Source organism: Xyrauchen texanus, chromosome 31 (genome assembly GCF_025860055.1).
Source record: "Xyrauchen texanus isolate HMW12.3.18 chromosome 31, RBS_HiC_50CHRs, whole genome shotgun sequence".
Taxonomy (NCBI): Eukaryota; Metazoa; Chordata; class Actinopteri; order Cypriniformes; family Catostomidae; genus Xyrauchen; species Xyrauchen texanus.
The window spans coordinates 30,104,020-30,128,463 of NC_068306.1; the positions used below are offsets into that span (position 1 = coordinate 30,104,020).

A 24,444-nucleotide genomic window follows, 5' to 3' on the forward strand; every position below is an offset into this window, starting at 1 on the left:
GAATCTGCTTTGTAAAGGCTACAGATTGATGAAATAGTAATTAAGGTCATTTAATTTGATGTGCTGCATATATTTTGTGCATGCTGTAGGCTCTGTATTGATAAATATGGAATGTTCCCTGTTTTCTATATGCTAGATATTAATAATTATGGGAGATCTTATGGTTGTTATGGGCTTTATATTGTAATTATGGTCTATCCTGTGATTGCTATGGACAAGGTATTGCTTATTATGGTCTGCCCCCAATTGCCATAAACATTACAAACACCCTAGCAACCACTTGAAATCACAGTGCAAGTGATTCATCTTAAGAAGACAGTGGTACGAAAAGTGCTGCATTACAAATGCTTAGCAATCACCTTGTAACAGCTTTGCAACCACTTCTACTTATACCAAGCTTAAAATGTTTCATAGTGTCATCCAGTCAATGCACTATATAGTGAAGTATGGGATCCGCTCAGTCATCATGGCTATACCCGTTGGGACAAACACCCAACAGAATCTTAACATGCAGAGTTTTGCAGATACATTACAGAAAACTGCATACAAGGCTGTCCCCCGCCCCCACCTCAGGCACTCAGATTACATCTCTGTTATGCTAATCCCAGTATACAGACCACTTCTGAAACTCACCAAACCAGTTAAAAAATGGATCACAGTACGGCCAGAGGATGCTACCTCAACACTCCAGGACTTCTTCCAGGATACAGACTGGAACATGTTCAAGATGGCAGCCACCAACAATGATCACACAGACCTGCAAGAGTATGCTGAAAAAGTGACTGCTTACATCAGAAAGTACATTAATGAAAAGACCATCACCACATGTGCCAACCAGAAGCCATGGCTGAAAGCAGAGGTCCATGGGAGGCTAAAGACCCGGAATGATGCATTCAGATCAGGAGATAAAGCAGCCCTCAATACAGCGAGAGCCAATCTGTCTCGTGGCAACAAGACGGCAAAACAGTTGCATGCACAAAAATCAACAACCACAGACAGCAGAGACACACAGAGTTTATGGCAAGCCTTTCAGACCATCACTGATTACAAGCCCCTGCCACATGCCTGTGATGTTGACGCATCCCACACCAACACACTCAACCACTTCTATACAGGGGTTGAAATGCAGAATGACACACCTGCAGAGAAAATTCTCACACCTCCCAATGATCAGGTGCTTTGCCTTTCTGCAGCCGACGTGAGGAAAACCCTATCTAGGATTAACCTCCCAATGACCATCAACGGCACGACCGTGGAGAGAGAGTCAGCAGCAGTAAATTCCTGGGGGTGTGCATAACAGAGGATCTCACCTGGACCACCAACACAATATCAGTATCAAAGAGACCCCAGCAGTGCCTCCACTTCCTACGCCGCTGTCTCCCTCCACCCATCCTCACCACATTTTACAGATGCACCATTGAGAGTGTGTTAACCAAAAGCCTCACTGTCTGGTTTGGGAACTGCAGCGCCACAGACCACAAAATACTACAGCAAAAAGTAAATACAGCTGCAAAGATCATCAGTGTCCCTCTCCCCTCTATCATGGACATTTTCCTTGCTTGATGCTCCAACAAAGCCACCAGTATTGTGAAGGACACCATCCATCCCTCCCACAGTCTCTTCCAGCTCCTACCGTCAGGAAGTTGGTACCGGAGCATCTGAACCCGCTCTACCAGACTGCTCAATAGCTTCTTCCCCCAGGCTTCCCCCAGGCTGTGAGAGACCTCAATACCAATTTTACTTGGAAAAACTAAAATCTTACAGGAAATAACTGTAGGTAGATGGGCCAGTTGAATAAAGTAACTTCTAAATACCCTTAATGTACAGATATTGGCCATAAATTTAGCTATTTTTGATGTACTATGCTTGTTTTTCCACTGTCCAATCAACTTTTTAAAATATAATAGTTCTGTAAAACGACCGATTAATACTTTGATTTTATGTACTTATTGCGTTTCGATATTTCTTTGTTATTGTACATGAAAAAAACCAACAATATTTTAATAGGAAATCACTGACTGGGCAGTTTCATAAAGTAACCAATAAAAGCCCTACATTTACAGAGATTAACTTGAAAGGTAGTTGTTTTTGATGTAGAATAATAATAATAATAATATACAGTAATTTAATACATTTTGAATGTGAAATCTGCTCTGTATTTTTACAGTTCATTGCATGTAATTTTGTGGTATGGTTATTTACTGTAATTTGACTGTATCCATCTGGAAACTTTGATGCCAGACTATTTACCATTATTTTTTACAGTGTATAGTACCAGTCTAAAGTTTGGACACATACTTTCATTCTTTATTATTTAATCTTTTTCACATTTTATAATGATAGTAAAGTCATCAAAACGATTAAATAAAAATGGATGCAAGTAATGCACTAACAAAAAATTCAACTATTTATTTTATAGTCTCTTGGTTACTGCTTTTCCAGCACTATCTAGTCCAATTCTTACATTAAAAATAAGCTTGTTAGTTTTGTAAGGAAAAAATGTCATACATAGGCAATTTGCCTACAAAACTAATTGTAGGCATTTAAGTGTAAACATTCGTATCAAAAAGACATTAAAATTATAAAATCATAAAATACAGTTTTTACTCACACTGTTCATGTTAAAATAGCATACTGTTAATATGACACTGTTTCTTACCACATCATTGGGAATAACAAAATATATAATTGTGCAGTTAATCACAAGGAATGTCATTGACCCAAAACAAATGAACAACCCACTGGTCAATATATTATCCTTCATAAGATTTTTTTCTTTTTTCTTCAATGCATGATCACAACATCCTCAATATTTTTGGTATTATCACAGAACACTGTAGAATTTGTAATTAGTGGTTAGTAATTAATTACTTATTTTAGAGTAACTCACCCAACACTAACAATCACAAAAAAAAAACAAAGAAAACACTGCCAATCAACAATGAAAGCTTTCTCTCTCGCGTGTCTGATTGGTCAGCCGGTGGAGCTCTGCTACGCGGTGATTGGTGGAGCGTTGGGCGCACTGTTCGAATGTTTTGTCTCATTAACCGTTCAGAGTGAGGTATACATTCAGTTATAGTACTGACAGTGTAAAAGCAGTCAGATATCTAGATTAACTCTAGGAGGAATATATTCATATGCTTAAATTACATTTTGGAAGGACCTTTCCCCCCAGATGACATCACAAAGAAGGTAAGAATAAATTAAACACGAGTCTTTTCAAATACAATGCTGTGTACAGCAAACGCAACTTCTGAATAATGTAATAAATGTTTTAATCCAAGAATTTACTTCTATTTTGTGTGTGTTGTTATTATGCATAGCTAAATGACAAAGATATTGTTTACTAACTAGGAAAAAACGATTTCGGCAAACTGAGATGCAGCTAGCTGGCTAACAGAATGACTTGTGTCTGTCTATGAAGTAGGTTTACACAAATAAACATATATTTTGTTGTTTTATATTTGTAACTTCAGCTATGTATTTATTTTTCTTCAGTTATTAATTTTATGTTTTGTTAGGCTTTCTCCCTGCTCTATTTGCAGCCCATTTACTGTTTCCAGATTCAAAATAATAAGCATTACAACATACGTAAACATCCTGACGTCACATCTTAACCTCACTGTTGGAAATCCTTCATGCTGAGGTGTGATTTTGACATGTTTTCAATTGTAGATCTGGTGTAATGGCTCTGGCGTCTCCGCGCGGGGTTCTGTCTGACGAGGAAGGGTGTGGAGCTGTGTTTGAGTCCACAGCTGCTGATATTGGGGGTCTCATGATATCTCAGCGGTTTGTGTCTCCACTGCCTGAGATCTCAGTCATAACCCCTGCTGCAGACTCGATCACTCCTATTAAAGAGGTATGATGGTCACTGTAGTGTTCACTGAACTCCTGCTCATTGGAAAATAGGCCACAGTTGCCTCAAAATGTATTTGGGCACTCAATCCCAAATTAAAAGCCACACTTAAAATGTATGGCTGTGTCATTGCATTAGATAGCAAAGCATCAAATCTAATTACATTTATATTAAGGAAAGCTAGTATAAGCACACCTTCAAGCAAAGTAGTTAATGAAAAGATGTTAGTTTTGTAATTATTTAACAATAGATATATTGTTTAAAATTATGCCCCAAAGTATTTTAAATCTTAGCCTTTTAATAGTGCAAGCAAAGTGATGGAAATGTGTGCATGCTTTTAAAATAGATGGTGACTTGTCAAATTGTGCTTTGACATTTGCCTCAGGCTTTGGATTGCTGTTTATTTAGTCTCCCCTTGAGTCTAAGCGGTTCCTTAACAATTATTCTTTTCATTAAGGACTAACAAGTTATGCACTTGTCCTTGAGTAAACACAAACTGCTTGCTTTATAAATTATCTCAGATTCACTGCTGTGATGTTAATGGCTCTTTCATCTGTTCTTCTGACCATCAGTCAGTGCAGATTAAGAGTGATGTGAGCAGAAGAGGCAGCGCTGATGATGGAGCAGAGAAGCTGAAGGTTTTCCTACGGATCCGTCCTCTTACAGAGGCAGAGAAGGAGCGGGGAGAGGAGCAGGTAAAAGTCACAACAGGAATTTGAAAGACCTTTTAGAAGGTCATCAGGAATAACCTGTTTGGCAAACAATTAAAAGGATAGTTCATCTGAAAATGGAAATTCTCAACATTTGCTCACCTTCATGCCATCCCAGATGTGTATGACTGTCTTCTGCTGAACACAAACTGAACACAAAAATATTTTAGCCCTGTAGGTCCATACAATGCAAGTGAATGTTGACAAACTTTGAAGCTCCAGAAAACACAAAAAGGCAGTATAAATGTAATCCAAATGACTCCAGTGGTTTAATCCATGTCTTCAAAAGCAAAATGATAGGTTTGTGTGAGAAACAGATCAATAATTTAAGTCATTTTTTAATATAAATTCTCCTCCCTGGCCTGTAGGTGGCGATATGCACAAAGAATGCAAATTTTCCAGAGCTGTTTGAAAGTGTTTTATAGATTTAAATATTGATCTTTTTCTCGTCCACACCTATTATATAACTTTTGAAGATATGGATTTTACCACCTGAGTGATATTAATTATTTTTATGCTGCCTTTTGTGTGCTTTTTAGACCTTCAAAGTTCTGGCCACCATTAAATTGCATTGTATATACCTGCAGAGCTGAGAATTACTTCTAAAATCTTTGTTTTTCTTCTGCAGAAGAAAGTCATACACATCTGGGATGATATAAGGGTGAGTAAATTATGAGTATTGTAATTTTGGGGGGAACTATCCATTTTGTTGAAATTTGTTTGAAATGCTCTGTTCAGGGCTGTGTGAATGTGCAGTCTGAAGACAGTCTTCTCCTAAGAGCACCCAAGGACTCCCACAATATGAAGAGTGTAGAGCGAGGGGTTGCTCAAAGCTTGCACAGGTTTACCTTCACTAAGGTAATCTAATATGCCATTTCATGGTGCTGTCAGAAACAAGTGTTTCACTGTGGACACATAATCACAAAAAATGGATATTGTAGGCACTAAAGATGTTATTTCACTGTTCTAATGAAGAGAGTTTCATTTGTGCAGATTTTTGGACCACAAACTTCTCAGCAGGAGGTGTATGATCACACCATACGTGAGATGGTGCGAGATGTTCTGCAAGGAGAGAATCGGCTCCTCTATACCTATGGTGTGACCAACTCGGGCAAAACCTACACCATACAGGGTAAGACAGCTGCAACACACTGCTCTCCTGTTCAGCATATCAGTTTGAGTTCATCTAGGCAGCATTTAATTTTAACATAATTTGTAAAAGCAAACTTTGATGGCATACATGAGGTTTTAGGAATAAGAATACTGTTGTTACTTTAATTCAACAGGGACAGGTGGAGAGGCAGGTCTGCTGCCACGGGCTTTAGTGTCTGTATTCCTCAAGCTGTCTGGGCGTCTGTATTCTGCCATGGATCTCAAGCCTGTTCTTACCCAGGAGGTCAGGAAGCTGGACCGTGGTGAGGTCCGTGCTGAGGAAGTGCGTCGTGAAGCTCTGCTGAAAGAGGTAAAGAAACAAAGAAACAAAGAATTAGAAGTAATCCAACTGTTCTATAAACAAGTAGCCAAATTTGTTTTGGACAATAATGGCAAGCTACTTCATTTTTACTCCAATATGGAAATAGTTTGGTTACAATGTTGTGAACTATAGAATTGGAAATCTATGAAGTGAACACAGACAAGCAGAGTGGAACAAACGGACTGAAGTGTCCCAGTGCTGTCATTTAATATCAGCAGTACACTGTCAATGTTTTTTATTATTATTATTAAAGGGATAGTTCACCCAAAAATTTAAATACTCTCATAATTTACTCACCCTCATGCCATCCCAGATGTGTATGACTTCCTATTTTCTGCTGAACACAAATTAAGATTTTTTATAAGAATATTTCAGCTGTTGGTCCACTCAAAGCAAGTGAATGGTGACCAGAACTTTGAAGCTCCAAAAAGCACAAAGGCAGCATAAAAGTAATCCATACAACAAAGTTGTTTAATCCATGTCTTCAGAAGTGATATTATAGATGTGTGTGAGAAACTGATCTATATATAAGTCTTTTTTTTACTATAAATTCTCCTCCCTGACCAGTAGGTGTCGATATGCAAAAAGAATGCAAATCGCCAAAAACGAGAAGAAAGTGAAATTGGAGGTTTGTAGGAAAAAAGGACTTAAATATTGATCTGTTTCTCACCCACACCTATCATATGGAGTCTTATGGATTACTTTTATGCTGCCTTTCTGGCCACCATTCACTTGAAAGAAATTCATACACATCTGGGGTGGCATGAGTGTGAGTAAATGATGAGAGAATTTTCATTGTTGGGTGAACAATCCCTTTAAGTGTTTGATTTTTCCTGGAGAGTCACTTGTAGGTCTGTTGTTTAGGAGGAGATCTCATGTGGACATCAGTCTAGGCTGCGTGCAGGCCTGTCCTGGGACAGCGGCATCAGTGGACTCTCAGTGACCATTCACATAGCAACACAACTGGAGGGTGAGGATCTATCTGTCATTCATGTACGACATTGCTTTCCATGAGAGAGCCATCTGGAAAAATTGTACATGTATTTATTTTTTTCTTAATGTTGCTGACAATCCACACAGTTTCTAAAAGATTTTAAAGCTGGGTAATAGGGTACTTTCTGCACAGATCGTGCCGTCAAAGAGAATTGCTAAAACAATGACTGTTTTTGGACAACTTTTAAACACTCCTGCTTTTTACCATACCTTTCTCAAAGACCCCATTGGCTGAGCCAACATTTTGTAGCTCCTCTTTAAAGGATAGTTCACCCAAAAATAATTCAGTCTCATCATTTACTCACCCTTATAGCATTTTAAACTTATGACTTTAAACTTGACTTGAAAGATTCTACTTAGGATATATTATGTTTTTGTCCATACAAGTCAATGGGGTCCAACATTTTCAAGTTCCAAAAAGGGCATAAGGGCATATGATGCTTGTTCACACTTCCTTATACTTCACGCAGGTGACTGCTGATTTATAGTGACAAAGGAGTCTTATTTTTGGTCTTGCAGCTTCAGAAGACATGGATTAAACCACCTGAGTTGTATGGATTACCTTTATGCTGTATTAGTCCTTTTTTGGAGCTTGACCTTTTGGGACCCCATTGACTTTCATTGTATGGACAAAAAAACACTACGTGTCCTACAAAAAAAAATCTTAGTTTGTGTTCCAAAGTAGAAAGCCATACGAGTTTGAGATGGCATGAGTGTGTTTAATGATGAGATAATTATTATTTTTGGATGAACTATTCCTATAACAATCCTTATGTTCAAAACAACAGTTTTTTGAGAAATTGAAGTTCTTCAAAGCTGGTGTCTTTTGTGCATCAGATTCAGATGGTGTTTGTCTGGAGGCGAATGGCCTGTCCCTCAGTGGTGGTGGTGAAGATCTGGCAGAGGGGGTGCAGTTCTCAGTGTGGGTCTCTTTTTATGAGATCTACAACGAATTTCTTTACGATCTCTTGGATGCTCCACCTTCACTTCAGTACCGCAAGAGAGCCACTCTACGACTTAGCGATGACAAACACGGAAACCCTTATGTGAAGGGTAAGAATCGTACAGAGGCAAAGTTCAGCTAATATACCATTTACATTTTGACAATTAGGTGTGCCACAATAAATGGCATTGCCAGTTACTTTTCTAGCAATTTTGTCTTGGTTAGAAAACCCTTTAAAAAGTGCTTTTTTTTTTTCTATAGGTGTCTGCTTTGAGGCATGTTTCTGGGCTAGATTTCTGGATTTGGATATCTGTTGTAGATAAAGTGTTCACTGAATCATTCCTGTCTTCTCATTAGATCTGACCTGGATTCAGGTACGAAGTGCAGAAGAGGCCTGGAAAGTGCTTAAAGTTGGACGACGCAACCAAAGTTTTGCCAGCACTCACTTAAACCACAACTCCAGCCGCAGGTGCCTGCTAAATGTCTTCATAATACCCATGTGGTGGGGCAGAGGGCGGGTCCGGGTCGTGATCATACACACCCGGTCCCTTATCAGGCTAATCAATCCTCCGAGAGGGATAAAGGCAGACTGCAGAGGATTGTGCAGGAGAGAGAGAGAGAGTTTACGGACATGTCCGTCATGTGTGTGTTTGTGTCCTTTGTTTAAGTTTATTATTAAAATATTATTTGTATCGTCAAGCCGGTTCTCGCCTCCTCCTTTCCATTGACTGCTTTACAACCCATTAATGCATTACAGGAGCATGGGTGATGCCATGGAGCATTATCATTGCCTTAAATGCTTTAAGACAACATGGTATTTAGGTGAAAATGAGACGTCTTGAGATGTTGCACAGTAATTTAAGTTTTTCTCTCCTTTTTTAGTCACAGTATCTTTACTGTCCGCGTTCTACATGTCCAGCCACAAGCAGAGCTGGGACAGGCAACTCGAATCAGCGAGTAAGTCTCAGACCTTACAACTTTCTGTTTGTTTCCTTTTTATTATTTTAGAGGTTTATTGAAAGAAAGCCAAGAGGTTGGTCAGATATAAAGGATTTGATAGGGGATTTGTACACTTGCATTGTGAATTCTTTCCTCCGGCAGGCTCACAGTGTGTGATTTGGCGGGGTCTGAGCGCTGTAAAGACCAGCAGAATGGAGAGAGAATGAAAGAGGCAAACAACATCAACACATCTCTGCTTACACTGGGGCGCTGCATCACTGCTCTGAGACACAACCAAACCAATAAGTAAGTGCCAACACTTCACCATTTGCATCTGCCTGTTGTAACTGAGGCATATTAAACCTGTCGTTTTTCCTCTGACCGAAACTCCTGTGATTATGCACTGTTGTTGGTGAGCGTGGGTGTATGATTTAGTTAAGTTTGAGGTTTGTGCTCAAATAAGCTGACAGGGTTGATTTGAAGCATTGCATGCATGGTTGCATATTCCCAGGAAGTTTTACAGCGCAAATCACAGTGATTTCTGGTTTCGCATCGCCGCAGGTCTCGGCCTCAACTGGTTGTTCCATTCAGAGATAGCAAGTTAACAAGGGTTCTTCAGAGCTTTTTCTGTGGTCATGGGCGCTCTTGCATGGTGGTCAACATCAACCCCTGTGCCTCCACTTATGATGAGACACTTCAAGCACTCAAGTTCTCTGCCATTGCGACACGGGTGATAAGATGGTTCTTTCTCTGGCAGATCATTTTATTCTTTGCACATAGACAATTAAAAAATTCACCACTGTCAAATCTTTGATCATTCAGTTGGTACATGGCCCATGCAGTAAGACACGTGTGGCATACATCCTGTCTCTGCTTCGTGAACAGCCCACTTACACCAACAACACTACTCTACTAGAGGAAGAGGAGGAGAGTGATGAGGAAGGAGACATTACCATGTTTGATCCTGAGGTAAATCTAGTTCATTTTCTAATTAAAAAGAACAATCGTAAGAACTTCAGTCATTTTACAACCCCAATTCCGGAAAAAGTTGGAACAGTATAGAAAATGCTAATAAAAATGAAAAGGGGTGATTTGTAAATTCGATTCACCATGTGCTATATTAAAAGCACAACAACAACACATTAATTGATGTTTTTACTAAGTGAATTTTATTGTTGTTGTAATATATATATATATATATATATATATATATATATATATATATATATATATATATATATATATACACACACACACCCACACCCACACTCACTTAAAATTGGATGATTGCAACACACTCCAAAAAAGATGAGATGGGAAATTTAGGACTAAAAACAATCTATCATGATGAAATACCAAGGTGAATGATGTGAAATAGGACATGTTAAACAGGTGAGGCAATTGTGTCATAGTATATAAGGAGCCTAAAAAAAAAAGCCTAGTCCTTCAAGAGCAAGGATGGGTCGAAACTCACCAATTTGTCAACAGGTGCATCGGCAAATATTCCAGCACTTTGAGAACAATGTTCCCCTAAGACAAACTAGAAGGATTTTGTTCATTTCACCCTCTACAGCGCAGCAATATATTTAAAAGATGGAAGGAATCTGGTCTAATATCGGTGTGTAAAGGAGATCTAATATAAAACAAAAGGCAACCAGAGTAAACACAAAATACAGTTTTCAAATATATATTTTTTTATTGACAGCAAAAAAGTTATCCAACATCTATGTCACCCATGTGGAAAAACTAACTGCCATCTTTAGCAGCAATAACTGTAACCAAACACTTCCGATAACTGGAGATGGAATTTGGTCCACTCTTCTTTGCAGAACTGCTTTAGTTCAGCCACATTGGAGGGTTTTCAAGCATGAACTGCCCATTTAAGGTCCTGTCACAGTCTCTCTCAATCGGGTCAGGAATTTGACTAGGCCACTCAAAAGCTTTAATTTAGCTTCTTTTGAGCCATTCAGAGGTGGACTTACTGCTATGCATTGGATCATTGTCTTGCTGCATAATCCATTTGTGCTTGAGCTTCAACTCACAGACTGATGATCAGACATACTCCTTTAGGATTTTCTGATAGTGAGCAGAATTCAGGTTTCCCTCAATTATTCCAAGTTGCCCTGGCCCTGAAGCAGCAAATCATCAATGTGTGTTTTGGCAAAATTCAAACGAGCCTTAATGTTCTTCTGGGTTAGCAGTAGTTTTCGCCTCGCCGCTCTTCCATGGATGGGATTTTTGGCCATTTTCTTTCTGATAGTAAAGTCATGAACCAGTGACCTTTATTGATACGAGAGATAGGCCTGCAGTTCCTTGGATGTTGTCCTTGACCTCCTGGATGAGTTGTCACTGTGCTCTTGTGACATGTACTGACCTGTCTCCAACTGAGTATGTGTGGCGCATTACAAAATGCATAATACCGCAACGAAGACCCCGTACAATTGTGCAGCTGAAGACCTGCATAATGGATGAATGGGGGAAAACTGAAACATTTGTTTAATTCAACAGGAGTAGATCTTAATCGATAATCTTTCTGAAATTAACACCGTTCAATATTAGTTAATTGGAGCAGCTGTCTTTTTTAAAATTAATCCTGCAGCCCTTTGAACAATAGGAATTTTATAGCTGCATTTTGCTCCCATTCAGACACAAGAGCATCAGTAAGGTCAGACAATGATGTTGGCGTCCAATTTCATGTTTTGGTGAACTGTTTTTAACTGTTTTGAACTTTAAGAGGCTCTATGTCTGCCTATGTATACACCAGTGGAATTTCTTTTGGTTTTGGAAGAGACTTTGTGGAGTCATTATTGTTACAGATGTTATAAGGGATTATAGCTGGATCTGTTTGCATTTGTCAGGCGCTCCTGAAAGCCATCGATGTTCTGAAGCGTGAGGTCCTGCGACAGCGGCAGGAGAAAGAGGAACTAGAGGCCAAGGTTCGAGAAGAGGTCTGCATGGAGATGATGGAGGTCATCAGTCACATGCAGGAAGACTTCAGGTACTCAACCCATTTCATGGTGCATAAGATCCTCAAATATGTTTCATTTTAAGTCGATGTTTAAGCTGTCTCCCTCGTTGTGCAGTGAGACACTGGAGAGTGAGAGGGATCTGATGGAGAAGAGATGTGAGAACAAAATCAACAACCTGAAAAGCAGCCTGAAGAAATACTACAGCCATGAGTTGGAGGTTTGTGCACCTGAAAAATACTTGTTGTTTTGACGTTGCTATGTTTGTCACTACACTGACCATGATGAGTTCATAGTAATAGGCAGTGTTGGAGGTAACAAAGATAAAAGTAATACATGTTATATAATCAGATAACTTTTTCGAGTAATGCAATATTTTATATTTTAGACCATAATATCAGAGTTACTTTTTAAATAAAGTAATGTGTTGCTTTTGTACATATCTACTGTACAGGAGTAAAAGTGTGCAAATTTTGGGGAGGAGAAGTAGTGAATTATTGTCATTGTAGTTCTATAGTGTGTGAGACCAGAGACTATTTAGCAGAGACGAGTCATGCCTGTTTAAATAAATGGGAGAAATTGGAACACCCAACCAAGAAGCTCTTGCACCCAACAGTCAATGGATGTAGAAAGAAAATCCTGCCCTGCAGGTAAAATACCAATCACCTTTTAGATACAGACATCACCTCTCAAATAGGGCTGCAACTAATGATTATTTTGATAATCGAATAATGTAACAAGTTTTTGACTATTCGGTCTATTATTGCAACAATTAATCATTAGCTCTTGTACCTTGACTTAAAAGGTTGTACTAAATGTGCATACTTCTGAGGATAAAATCATCATTTAAAATATTCTCTAATTGATATCCTTTTAATTAAAAGGAAATTAAGTTTAATTAAGTACAAATAAATCACTGAAAAAAACTCATTTTAATCATTTGACTTGTTTTCCAATTAAAAATATCTAAAAATCCTTAAAACAAGATACATTTACTTGAGAAACAATATATATATATATATATATATATATATACACAAAATTAACTTCTAAAGTCTAAATATTATAAGTGTATTTTTTCACTTGTTTATACATCTGCTAGTGCAGTAAAGTCCAAATATACTTTAATCAAGATATATTCTATGAAACCAAGACTAAATATATGTTGCTTTAGGTAAATGTATGTTGTTTTAAGGATTTTTAGATATTTTAAAATATTTAATATTATATTCAACATTCTCAGACAACAAATTTGTTCTTCTGCAGTATAGCTCTTAAATGTAAATGTACTTCATTATATAAGGAGTTTTAGATATTTATATTGGAAAACTTAGAAGACCTGTAGTGTCTCTTGTATGCAATGCATAGTAGAACAGAAAGTGGCTGTGAGAAAAAAGTAAACATGCAAAAGTAACACTTCACTTTCCATAAAAATAACCTTGATAACGTAATTAACGTTACCCAACACTGGTAATAGGAGTGACTCCTGTAAGGAAAGATATTGAATGTTGATGTTTTGTTTTGCAGGAGAGAGATGAGGAGGTCAGAGAGCTTACTGCAGCTCTTAAGGAAATGGAAGAGGGAAATATAGCCCTGGCTTCCATGTTCCCACCTCTGAGCGATGCCAATGGTCCACGGCGCTCGCGCCGTTTGGCTTCAAATTCAACACACAAGCGGGACACTGAACACGGAAGCATGGAGCTTATGCAGTGTAAAGCAGAGCTTGAACAGTGTAAGGCTGAGCTGGACCTGAAACAAACAGAACTGCACCTGAAAACGCTTGGTAAGTTTTGTTCTAAAAGGAGAAGGGGTGTAGACTCTGGAAACCATTAAACTGTTAAAACGACTTGTGATCAGACAGATGTTAAGTGACAAGAGCGGTTAATTCTACACTCTTCCCCAGAACTGAAGCGTCTCCAGGAGAACATGCCTCTTAGAGGTGCCACGGGTACTCTGACAACCACAACTGAGCGCAAACTAGAGGAGGGCCAGAGGGTGAGCATTTCTGTACTTGCATTTCTCAAAGAAACGCTTCAATAGACAGTTCTGTGTTAGTGTTGCACAGTAGCTTATACCAATGCTCCACGGACTCAAGCTTAAATGGATAGTTCACCAAAAAATGTAAGTGCTCTCATAATTTACTCACCCTCATGCCTTCTGAGATGTGTATGACTTTCTTCTGTAGAACACAAATGAAGATTTTTAGAACAATATCTCAGCTCTGTTGGTCCTCATAATGCAAGTGAATGACGATAAGAACTCCAGTGCAAAAAGGACATAATGGCAGCATAAACGTAATTCATACAACTCCAGTGATTAAATCTATATAATCAGAAGTGATATGGTAAATGTGGGTGAGAAACTGATCAATATTTAACACATTTTTTTATTATTATTATTATAAATCTCCACATTTGACCAGCCCCAACTAGTAGGTTGTAAGTCTTGGTTAAATGTAAGTCACGTCCACACTAGAATGTAGAAGTGAAAGTGTAGATTTATAGTAAAAAATAACTTAAAACTTAAATATTTATCTGTTTATCACTCTTATATCACTTCAGAAGAGATGCATTAAATCACTGTTTAATGCATCATATGGATTATGGATTAGCCATATGGATTACTTTTTTGCTGTCGTTGTCCTTTTTGGACCTTCTGAGTTCTGGTCACCATTCACTTGTATTGTATGGACCTACAGAGCTGAGATATTCTTCATCTGTGTTCAGCAGAGGAAAAAGTCATACACATCTGGGATGGCATAAGGGGAGTAAATGATGAGATTTTTCATTTTTTGGTGAACTATCCATAGCCATTCAATGCAAGTCAACACTTCCAAGCTTCAAAAAGGTCATCTAATCTAATTGTTTAAATCTGTTGGATTGATAGAACCTGAAGCAGCTGCGAATGGAGCTACAGATGTTAGGCATGAAGCTGCAGTCTGGAGAGAGGGCATGCTGCCGTAACACGGACAAGGAGAAACTTCGTCATGCACTTTCATTAGCAGACAGCAAACTCGCAAAACAGGTAACATATGCAAACATTGAGCTTTTAGGTAACGTTAAGGGCAAGACACATTAAGAAGCTTTGCAAGCAATTCTGATTCAGTTTAAGTTTACATATTTTACTTTAACAAATGTTCTAGATGCATATCCTGTCCTGCACCAACACCTTTTCCTGTCTTTATTTCTTCCTATATTCTCTGTTAACCCCCTAAAACTTGTCACCCTGGTTTAGATTTTGGAAATACTTGCCAAGAATAAAATCCAAATAATGACTTGAGAATGATACATGAATTATCCCTTCCTCTAGACCTCTTAACTCTGCTGTTATTTTACTAACATGCCTTGTTTTATATTCTCCTCTCTGTAATATCCTGTCTTTTATTGTATCCTGTTTGCCTTCTAATCTAATTGAGAATTAATCCCACACTACTCAACTCCAGTTTCCACCCTCACCTGTTGCCCTCTAGCCTCTCTAACCCTGTTGGCTGCCCTCTCCTTCCCGTTTCTCTGTCTGCTAGAATAAAATGCTGGTGGAGCTGCACACCAGCCTGCAGCTAGTCAAAGCAGACCTCCGCAGGAAAGATGAGATGCTAGCAAAGCTGCAGAGCACTCAGCCACCCAAGCCCCCCATAACACCCGGATCCTGCAAGAAAAGAGGCTGCGGTGCAGCGGTAGCTTACGTGGAGAACCAGCCTCCAGAAAAACGGCCCTTCTTCCGCTCCCTGTTCCCCTCACGCACGGTGTCCAAAACACCCGGCCGGCAGACTCGACAGCGGCCCGAGGCCACAACGCCCTACACCTAAGTGTTACGCTCACAGCAGCATTCCCCTCAGTCCTCTCCCATCCAGCTATGGGTCAAATATTAAGAGCCTGAGGACCTGTACACCAAGTTCAAACCTAAGCTTTTATATCTTCTCTAAATGTACATATTACTCTTTCATATTCTAAGCTTTCATATTATAATAAGATGGCCTGATTCTACTATTTTTTTTTTAATTGTCTTTTCTGTCAAGACTGGTTTCAAAATTATTATTTTGAAATGTGTGGTTAACGGGAGCTGCTTTTTTATTTATTTTTTGAGAACAAGAGTTGTTCTGGAAGAATTTAGTGTTACTCTGCACATTACCAAATAAACATGCTTAATGCAAGTGGACAAATGAATAGATTAAAGCTCTACGTTCTTGCATTGGCTGCTGTTTTGCACAAGTTTGGGAAGGTTGCATGGCTGGAGGTGTGTGTGTTTTTTACAGTTTGTCATTTTTTAATGTCTGCATGTTTCTGTTTCACGGTTTATATGATCAGAACTAGATTTGTGAGCTTTGCAATAAAACAACCAATACTCAAAGAGATTTTTAGTTGTGCTCCTGCTTATTTCGTCTCAACGATTACACTGAAATCTGTTCATTTTATGATTTTGTTTTTTTTCAAAAACACAAAACATTTGGTATATTGGACACTTTTGTCTATACAAGCAGTTATCGACTGCTTGTATTTTTTCTTCAACATTAGCATTAAATAAAGTTTTAAATATCTAGTCAGAATGTTGAATTCCACAGGATCTGTGGAGTTGACTAACCAGAAAAATCACCCAATCATTGATTTACATGCATTAGGGTGTAACAGAAGACCGATCTAGTGGAGACACTCTTCTAACTGGAGTTGCATTGCTGGACAGAGGGTTGAAGACACAGGGTAAGGACAGGTCTGTAGGTGAAGGCTCTGCTTGTTCTCGCACAGCAGAGATCTGTCTCAACAAAGCTTTGCCTTCCTCACGGGCCTGGAAAGATAATAATAATAATTAGCGAACCAATTTGATTACTGGTGCAACAGCCTCTGATAATCTGCAGTTCTATAAACTGGAAAGCCAATAACAAAACTCCACTGCCTAAAATCTGCCTTCTGCATTGACTTTAGGTGGAAATCTATATTCTGAGAAATTAAATTAAATGAATGTTCTGGGTTCAATTAAATTTATGCTCAATCACAAGGATTTTTGGAATAACAATTATTTATGCTCACCCCTCATTTATACAGTTGAAGTCAGAAGTTTGCATACACCTTAGCCAAATACATTTAATAAAAATAAAAATCACAATTCCTGACATTTAATTGTATAAAACATTCCTTGACTTATGTCAGTTAGGATCACTACTTTTATTTTAAGAATGTGAAATGTCAGAATAATTGTAGAGAGAATGCTTGGGGGGGTCATTGTCCATTTGGAAGACCCATTTGCGACCGAGCTTTATCTTCCTGGCTGATGTCTTGAGATGTTGCTTCAATATATCCACATAATTTTCTTTCCTCATGATGCAAACTATTTTGTGAAGTGCACCAGTCACTCCTGCAGCAAAGCACCCACACAACATGATGCTGCTCCCCCATGCTTCACAGTTGGGATAGTGTTTCTACGGCTTGCAAGCTTCACCCTTTTTCCTCCAAACATAATGATGGTCATTATGGCCAAACAATTAAAATTTTTGTTTCATTAGACCAGAGGGCATTTCTCCAAAAAGTAATACATTTGTACCCATGTGCACTTGCAAACTGTAGTCTGGCTTTTTTATGGCAGTTTTGGAGCAGTGGCTTCTTCCTAGCTGAGCAGCCTTTTCAGGTTATGTCGATACAGGATTGGTTTTTACTTGTTACAGATACTTGTCTACCTGTTTCCTCCAGCATCTTCACAAGGTCATTTGCTGTTGTTCTGGGATTGATTTGCACTTTTCGCACCAAACTACATTAATCTCATAGATTAATAGACAGAATGTGTCTCCATTTCTGAGCGGTATGATGCTGCATGGTCCCATGGTGTTTATACTTGCGTACTATTTTTGTACAGATGAATGTGGTACTTTCAGGCATTTGGAAATTGCTCCCAAGGATGAACTAGACTTGTGGAGGTCCACACATTTTTTTCTGAGGTCTTTACTGATATTTTGTTTATTTTTTCTCCATGATATCAAGCAAAGAGTCACTGAGTAGGCCTCCTAGCTAATTGTCTTAAGGCTTGACATAATTTTCTGGAATTTTCCAAGCTGCTTAAAAGCACAGTTTACTTAGTGTATGTAAACTTCTGACCCACTGGAATTGTGATGCAGTCAATCAATGGTGAAATAATCTGTCTGTAAACAATTGTTAGAAAAATGACTGGGGTCATGCACAAAGTAGATGTCCTAAATGACTTGCCAAAATTATAGTTTGCTAATATTAAATATGTGGAGTGGTAAAAAAAATTGTTTTAATGACTTCAACCTAAGTGTATGTAAACTATGTAAATACATATGGCATATGGTATGTAAATATTACAAAATATTGCATAATGCAAATGTTTTGCTGTCTTGGAGCTATTTCAGTTTCCAAAACAACTGTCCACCCATTGTGTTCTTCATCCACTAGTTCAGCTTCCTTACTTTAACTTTCTGTCTGTTGTTGATTACAAAGTCCTAGTTTGTCTTTTTCATAGGAACAGAAATTATGCTAATATTTACCATTATTCAGATAGACTCTCACAATTAACTAACGATAAGAGAGATTAAAACATAGGTTTTAGTCATTAACATTTATTTAAAAGACTAATTAGTTCTCAGCATCATCAACGTAACATCAAGTAACATTTTATTTAAATAAAACAAGATAAACGACCCAGCTGAACGTTGAACTTAATAGAAAATCCTTCAACTTAGGGGAAAAAACCTCATGTCACTCGATTTGTTGCCCAATCAAATGCTCTCTGGAATGAAAATATCCCTCCCCCTGCAACAAACCACCAAGTAGCAAATCATGGTTCCTGGCTGTGACTATGCTAAAGCCGCATATAACGGCTACTAAAAGGTGCACTCAGTAATTATTTTCCTCATTAAAAAGTTTGACCGCTAAAGAAATTAACAGTGCAATTAATAAATGTTTAAATGCATGTTCACTCACTTAAGATTTTAACTGTTTTTTTATTGTTTATAGTTTAATAAAAGCATTTTATTTTCTATGGAGTGGGTTGCTTCATGGGGGCTGTCATTTTGAGATCACATGGCCAGGCAAATTCAACTCACTTTAGTAATACCTCAATAGAGTGCAACAGTCTAGTTCTGGAAGTAAAACTCCATTCATTTTCTCCATAGATGAACTGATTTTTAAAGATATCTTATATGCTTTTAAAGACACATCTACCTTAAGCACAGAGTTGTTAATTTTAGTATATGATTTGTTTAATCCATCAATCTACGCTCTTTTAACTTTTGTGTTTTTTGTGTTTAATAGCAGAACTCCTTGAAGAACTAGGCTGCCTGTGACCTACAAAGAGAAAGATCCACCAATCTATGGGTCACAGCAAAGCCACACCAACAAGCTCAGCAAGGACCACCCACTCCCATTATACAACCATTGTACAAACACACCACATTGTACAAAAATGTTACTGGCAGGCAGCAGATGCCCTAACCCCCCTCCCCTAATCCTAAATATATGGAGCCTGTAAGGCTGAGAAGTCTGCCAGTAACAACTTAAGGCACCTTTCTCCAATCGCGCTATGATGCACTCTGAATACCTCAATCACCTTTTAGACAAACACATCAGCTGTTCAGTTCAGTTAACATGATAATATGCATGCGCATTAGCTGGACCGCCCTGACGTTTTTTTTTTAAGAGTATTCTGAGCTAATGAAGCACAATTTAAGATACCATTGTTGTCAGATTCAACTGCTGATTTAAAATCTGTGAATTTAATCATTATCTTGACCAACCGTTTAAGAGATTTTGATCTTTCCTTATTCAAGTAGATAGGAGCTGTACTTTTGTGCCGCTTATCAAAAAAACAGCTTCCTGGAAGCATTTCCAAGATGGCTGCTGAGTGGACTGACTTGCCTTGAAAGAACTTTGTCATCAAGCCATTTCATTTGTCTTTCATTTCACAAACTCAAATTATTGAATTGAAAAATAATCCAAATCAATGTAATACTTGTTATGAAATATTTAAGATGAATCATGAATAAATAACATTGTAATGCATTTTCTGTTTACTTTTTACAATCAGACAAAATATCTTCTATTTACAGAAGTACACAGTAGTAGAACATATGGAACACATCTTGGAACTGCTACTCATGTGATTTCTCACAGTAGATTATCACCTCAGAGAATTCACATACATATAAAAATACCCCTCAGCAGATATGTAAATGATGACTATGTAAACGTAATACAGTAAAGGGAAATTTTTGTGCTTTGGAGCTCTTAAGTACCCAAATAAATTAACAGTCTGGAAGATCTGAATGGGGATTTAGCTGTGCAATTGTCAACCATTGACTTAAAATAAAAAATGTTCTTCCCAATAATAATGAGAATACAATTATAAGGAGCCATTTCTACCTGATCTAACCCTTAAATTGGTTTTTATCTGTGTAAACTAATGTATTTAGTTTGATTCAATGATGTTAAGTTCATTGTCCTGTGGAAACCAGAAAGTAATCAAGTTTACATAAACAATGGTGAGTGCAATTCAGTGGTTGCACTTTAGATGTAAAATTATACTTTTACTCTACTGACGGTTAGGTATAGGATTGGGTTTAGATAATAAAATACATTCCAGTTTACTATATTAAATCATTTGCAACTCAAAATACAACTTACTTTTAACGGAACTCTGTGGACATTTCACCCAGAAACTGGAGCTCACACATGCTCATACGTTCAACAACACATCAAGCTTTTGGGGGCAGTGATTCAAATTTCAGAAAGCACAGACCGAATTTGCCCTTCGGTGGGCAGTTTCATAGTGTAAAATTGGCAGTCAATTTACATTCCTCTGGCAACATTCTCATCTGGATGGCTTGGATCATGTGTGTTCCTCTGTTTTACCTGATGACTAGGCATATAACGATACACACATTTCACGATATGGTACAATGCGATACAATGCATAGCCTTCTGATACCATACAACACCCAAAAATGTTTCACTCAAACTTATTCACTGATTTGACATAAATGTCTTTTAAATCATAAATGCCACAAAAGTGTCAGACATTGACAACATAAAGCAGAGCTCTAAGTATCTTAAACAACAGCGCTGAATTTATTTTGTTTGATTATTGAGAAAAACTCATATGAACTCACAATTTTCAAGTTTTTCTTGAGAAAATAAGTTTGTCTACACTCTGGTCATTTATATTTGTATAGCACTTTCACAAAACACAGTATCAAAGCAGCTTTATAGAAAATCATGCCTTGTTGTTTGAAAGGCCCCTGTGAACAAGCTGAAGTGACTGAAGTGACAAAAAACTCCTTTCAATGTTATTTAGTGGTGAAAAACAAAAACAACCTGACCTCTGTTTTTACGATATATGTACATAATCCAATATTATTTTGTGGCTTAAGCAAAAATCGATCGGCACACGTCATCTTTTTGCCCTCTTCCCCATTTCACTTTGCATGTAAACTTTACTGCCATCATTACTAGCTAATAACATATGCACAAGTGCTGTGAGTTTTGCTGTGAGACATTTTGAAGTCAAAAGCAGATAATAATAAGTCTCATGTGATTGCTGTTTTCTTATGAAGTTGGTTTTCTGAATAAGCTGTTTTTTGATAGTCATGACTCGTAACTTATAACTATTAGTGTCACGCTCAGTGTCGACTGGGAGAGGTGACTTAAAGTCTTCTGCTTCTGCCTCACAAATCCAACGATTTGCGTGGTGATGTCGATGTTTGTCCTGGTGCTATATTTACTATTGCACCAGGACATGACACCATTGTTTGGCAAATTCAACAAGCTGTACCACTACAGGACAATCTACTTGCCGTTTGCATTCAATCTTCTCTCCAATGTACTGGAAGTGTGTTGCTCTGTTTTCCTGTGAAAGCTCAGCACCGCATCTCCGGGAGAAGACTGTTCTCCTGCTCTCAATATTGCTCAGATTGTTTTTAATTACAAAATAATGTGTTTGTCTATGTATCGTACGATACATATGGTATTGTATACTGAGCATTGTATTGTACGATACGATACAATACAATATTTTTTTTACACCCTTACTGAAGACTTATCTAAGTAACGTTTATGGTCCTAAAGATTACCAAGAACAAATGTCTACTACAGTGGTTAATGCAATGGCTTTTACACACAAAAAAGTGCTTATTTTGCAGATCTGTGCATTAGAACTGTTTGTTCTTCATGTCTGTCTGTCATGATCTGTCAGATCATTCTAGTGTAAGACTGCAGAGTCCCCTTGAGACATATTTACCATGCAAACCCTAAAACAAATTTGTATTTTACTAATGAACCTCCTCATCGAAGATCTGCTATATAAGCAGGAGTCTTTCAATATAAATAGCAGAAACTCCTGCTCTTCACCAGTCATTGAGTTAAACATCTCGTTGGTTGTCTGCGTTTGGGTGCACAGGTACCATCAATGATTTAATGTACAGTATCACCCTGCAATTGGATTTCAGAAGCATATTGTTTTGTGGTTTTGTTGGATTTCCTTGCTCATAGGTGCTGTCTTTCACAGGAGTGATGATGGATATTCAAGATAAAGTTGCTGTCGTGACTGGAGGAGCTCAGGGTTTGGGCAAAAGCTTTGTAGAAATACTCCTGAAAAATGGGTCAAAGGTACATTTTATGAAAATAATCTTGATTAATTTGATTCTTGACTATTTTCTTATTATTGAAACTGCTGCTGGATAATATGGGTACAAATGTCAAATGCCTAATACTGATTCATTTTGATTACAGGTGGCCATCATCGATGTGAATGAATCACTGGGAAATGAGCTGAAGATCACACTTGAGAAAGAATATGGACCAGACAGGGTTGAATTTTACACTGCTGATGTCTCATCAAATAAGGAATTTGCAGGTCTTGTTAGAGATGTTCTGTTGTCTGGAAAAGATTCAATAATTCAGTAACTTCTGTGGTTTGCCAGATTGCACATATCGATGACAAACAGCATAAAGCAGCATTATGCATGACTTTGGACTTAAGAAACAGTGAAATATATTGTTAATATTCTCAGAATGTTTTTTTCTGTACAGGAGCTTTTCAGAAAATTGTGGAAAAGTTTGGCAGCATACATATTGTGTGCAACAATGCAGGGATCCTGAATGAAAATGAATGGGGAAATGCTGTTGCAATAAACCTGGTATGATCTATCTATCCATCCATCCATCTATCCATCCTTCCATCAATTCATGTTTTGTTGTTCATGTGGCCGTTACAGGGTGGAGTGGTAAGGGGAACATATCTGGCTCTAGAACATATGAAAGAACATTGTGTTAACGAAGGAGTCATTGTCAACATTTCATCCATTGCAGGTTTGGAACTGGTGTGCTTACATAAATCTATGTCTCTAGTTTCAGGAGTATTATGACAAAAACAAGACAGAATGAAAAGGTTGCTGGCTGCTACCTTGAATTATGTCAATGTGGTCAAAATTTGTAATCAATCAAAATTATTAATTGAGCAAACTCTTTCAGGTTGAGCTCATGTTTTGTCTGAAATTTTCCTTATGGGCACAGGTCTGGAACCATTGCCAGCAGCACCAGTCAACACAGCAGCCAATCATGGAGTGGTGGGGTTCACCCGTGCTATAGCAGTATGTATTTTGTTGTCAGTTTAGGTGAAGAACAGTAATTTATAATGCATTAAAGTATTTTTGGTGAAAGCAATTACATTTTTCCTGGTATCTGTTTCTTTTATAGAATTATTGTTTTGATCTGTCAACAGGCTGCTATTAAGTTGTTCAACTCTGGGGTACGGATCAACGTTCTCTGTCCGGGTTTAGTGAATACAAACCTTGTGTCCACCTCAACTTCAGAGGACAATTTTGGACGTTTTTCTAAGTTAAAGTTAAAGACTGAGGGGGCAATGGAGAAGTACGCCTGTCTAGAGTGAGTTAAAAATCATTATCCTCTCTCATATACTTCAAATAATATGACTATGATTAACAGTCAAAGTCGGAATGCTACTTGGACCGAAAGATTGTTTCTAGGGTGGATTCCAAGTCTTAAAATGTCCAGAAGAAAGTATTATTCAGATGTGTAATTGTATTTTCATTTACAGGACTGATATCACCAAGGCCTTCCTTGATCTTGTGACAGATGAGAGCAAGAATGGAGAAGCTCTGGTAATTCAGAGTGAGGGTACAAAGTACATTCCCTTACCTCAACGTATCAAGGCAATGCTAACTTCTGCAGCCAATAAAGAGTAACAAATCAGTGGATGGATTTTAATTTGAGATTAAGTGCTTTAACAGAGCTTGTAAACTTATTTTTGGCCTATTAATCAAGGTTGTTTTAGAAAAGTAAAAAATACTAAACCTTGAAGATCTAGACTAATTAAAGTTAAGATGCAAACTTGAGATCATCCATCAATAATGGCATAATATTTCAAACATTTTGTCTTGACATAATAAAACAGTATTATTATAAGATGAAAGATCTCTGCTCTTTTCTTTGGCTTTCATGTGATTGTTAAATTGCAGTGTTGTATATCAAGTTCAGAATTGTCTTTTGATGGCAACAAATACAGTTGTGATAATTCATTATTCAGAATGTTACATTTTCCTCTGA

At 37.8% G+C, this 24,444-nt stretch overlaps 2 protein-coding genes across 5 annotated transcripts; both read left to right on the forward strand.

Moving 5' to 3' along the window:
• Nucleotides 1–3,062: 3,062 nt before the first annotated feature.
• On the forward strand, nucleotides 3,063–16,223 carry LOC127625058 (kinesin-like protein KIF20A). 2 transcript variants are annotated; one of them, XM_052100104.1, is made up of 20 exons: nucleotides 3,063–3,192; nucleotides 3,676–3,859; nucleotides 4,429–4,551; nucleotides 5,195–5,227; nucleotides 5,305–5,424; nucleotides 5,560–5,698; nucleotides 5,853–6,028; nucleotides 6,905–7,010; nucleotides 7,871–8,086; nucleotides 8,334–8,445; nucleotides 8,859–8,933; nucleotides 9,078–9,221; nucleotides 9,477–9,645; nucleotides 9,738–9,884; nucleotides 11,774–11,913; nucleotides 11,999–12,101; nucleotides 13,409–13,664; nucleotides 13,785–13,876; nucleotides 14,768–14,905; nucleotides 15,402–16,223. In XM_052100104.1, the coding sequence occupies exons 1-20, from the start codon at nucleotides 3,176–3,178 to the stop codon at nucleotides 15,684–15,686; spliced, it is 2,775 nt and encodes a 924-aa protein (XP_051956064.1). In that variant the 5' UTR covers nucleotides 3,063–3,175; the 3' UTR covers nucleotides 15,687–16,223. The 2 variants fall into 2 exon arrangements, with proteins under 2 accessions (XP_051956064.1, XP_051956065.1); XM_052100105.1 differs by lacking the exon at nucleotides 5,195–5,227.
• A 6,004-nt stretch (nucleotides 16,224–22,227) lies between these two features.
• On the forward strand, nucleotides 22,228–24,161 carry LOC127625060 (15-hydroxyprostaglandin dehydrogenase [NAD(+)]-like). Of its 3 annotated transcripts, none has more exons than XM_052100110.1 (8): nucleotides 22,228–22,276; nucleotides 22,385–22,485; nucleotides 22,609–22,732; nucleotides 22,909–23,015; nucleotides 23,094–23,187; nucleotides 23,392–23,468; nucleotides 23,600–23,763; nucleotides 23,936–24,161. In XM_052100110.1, exons 2-8 carry the CDS (start codon nucleotides 22,390–22,392, stop codon nucleotides 24,081–24,083), a joined length of 810 nt encoding a protein of 269 aa, XP_051956070.1. In that variant the 5' UTR covers nucleotides 22,228–22,276; nucleotides 22,385–22,389; the 3' UTR covers nucleotides 24,084–24,161. The 3 variants fall into 3 exon arrangements, with proteins under 3 accessions (XP_051956070.1, XP_051956072.1, XP_051956071.1); XM_052100112.1 differs by having other exon boundaries at nucleotides 22,247–22,295; XM_052100111.1 differs by having other exon boundaries at nucleotides 22,253–22,276; nucleotides 22,369–22,485.
• The last annotated feature ends 283 nt before the right edge of the window (nucleotides 24,162–24,444 follow it).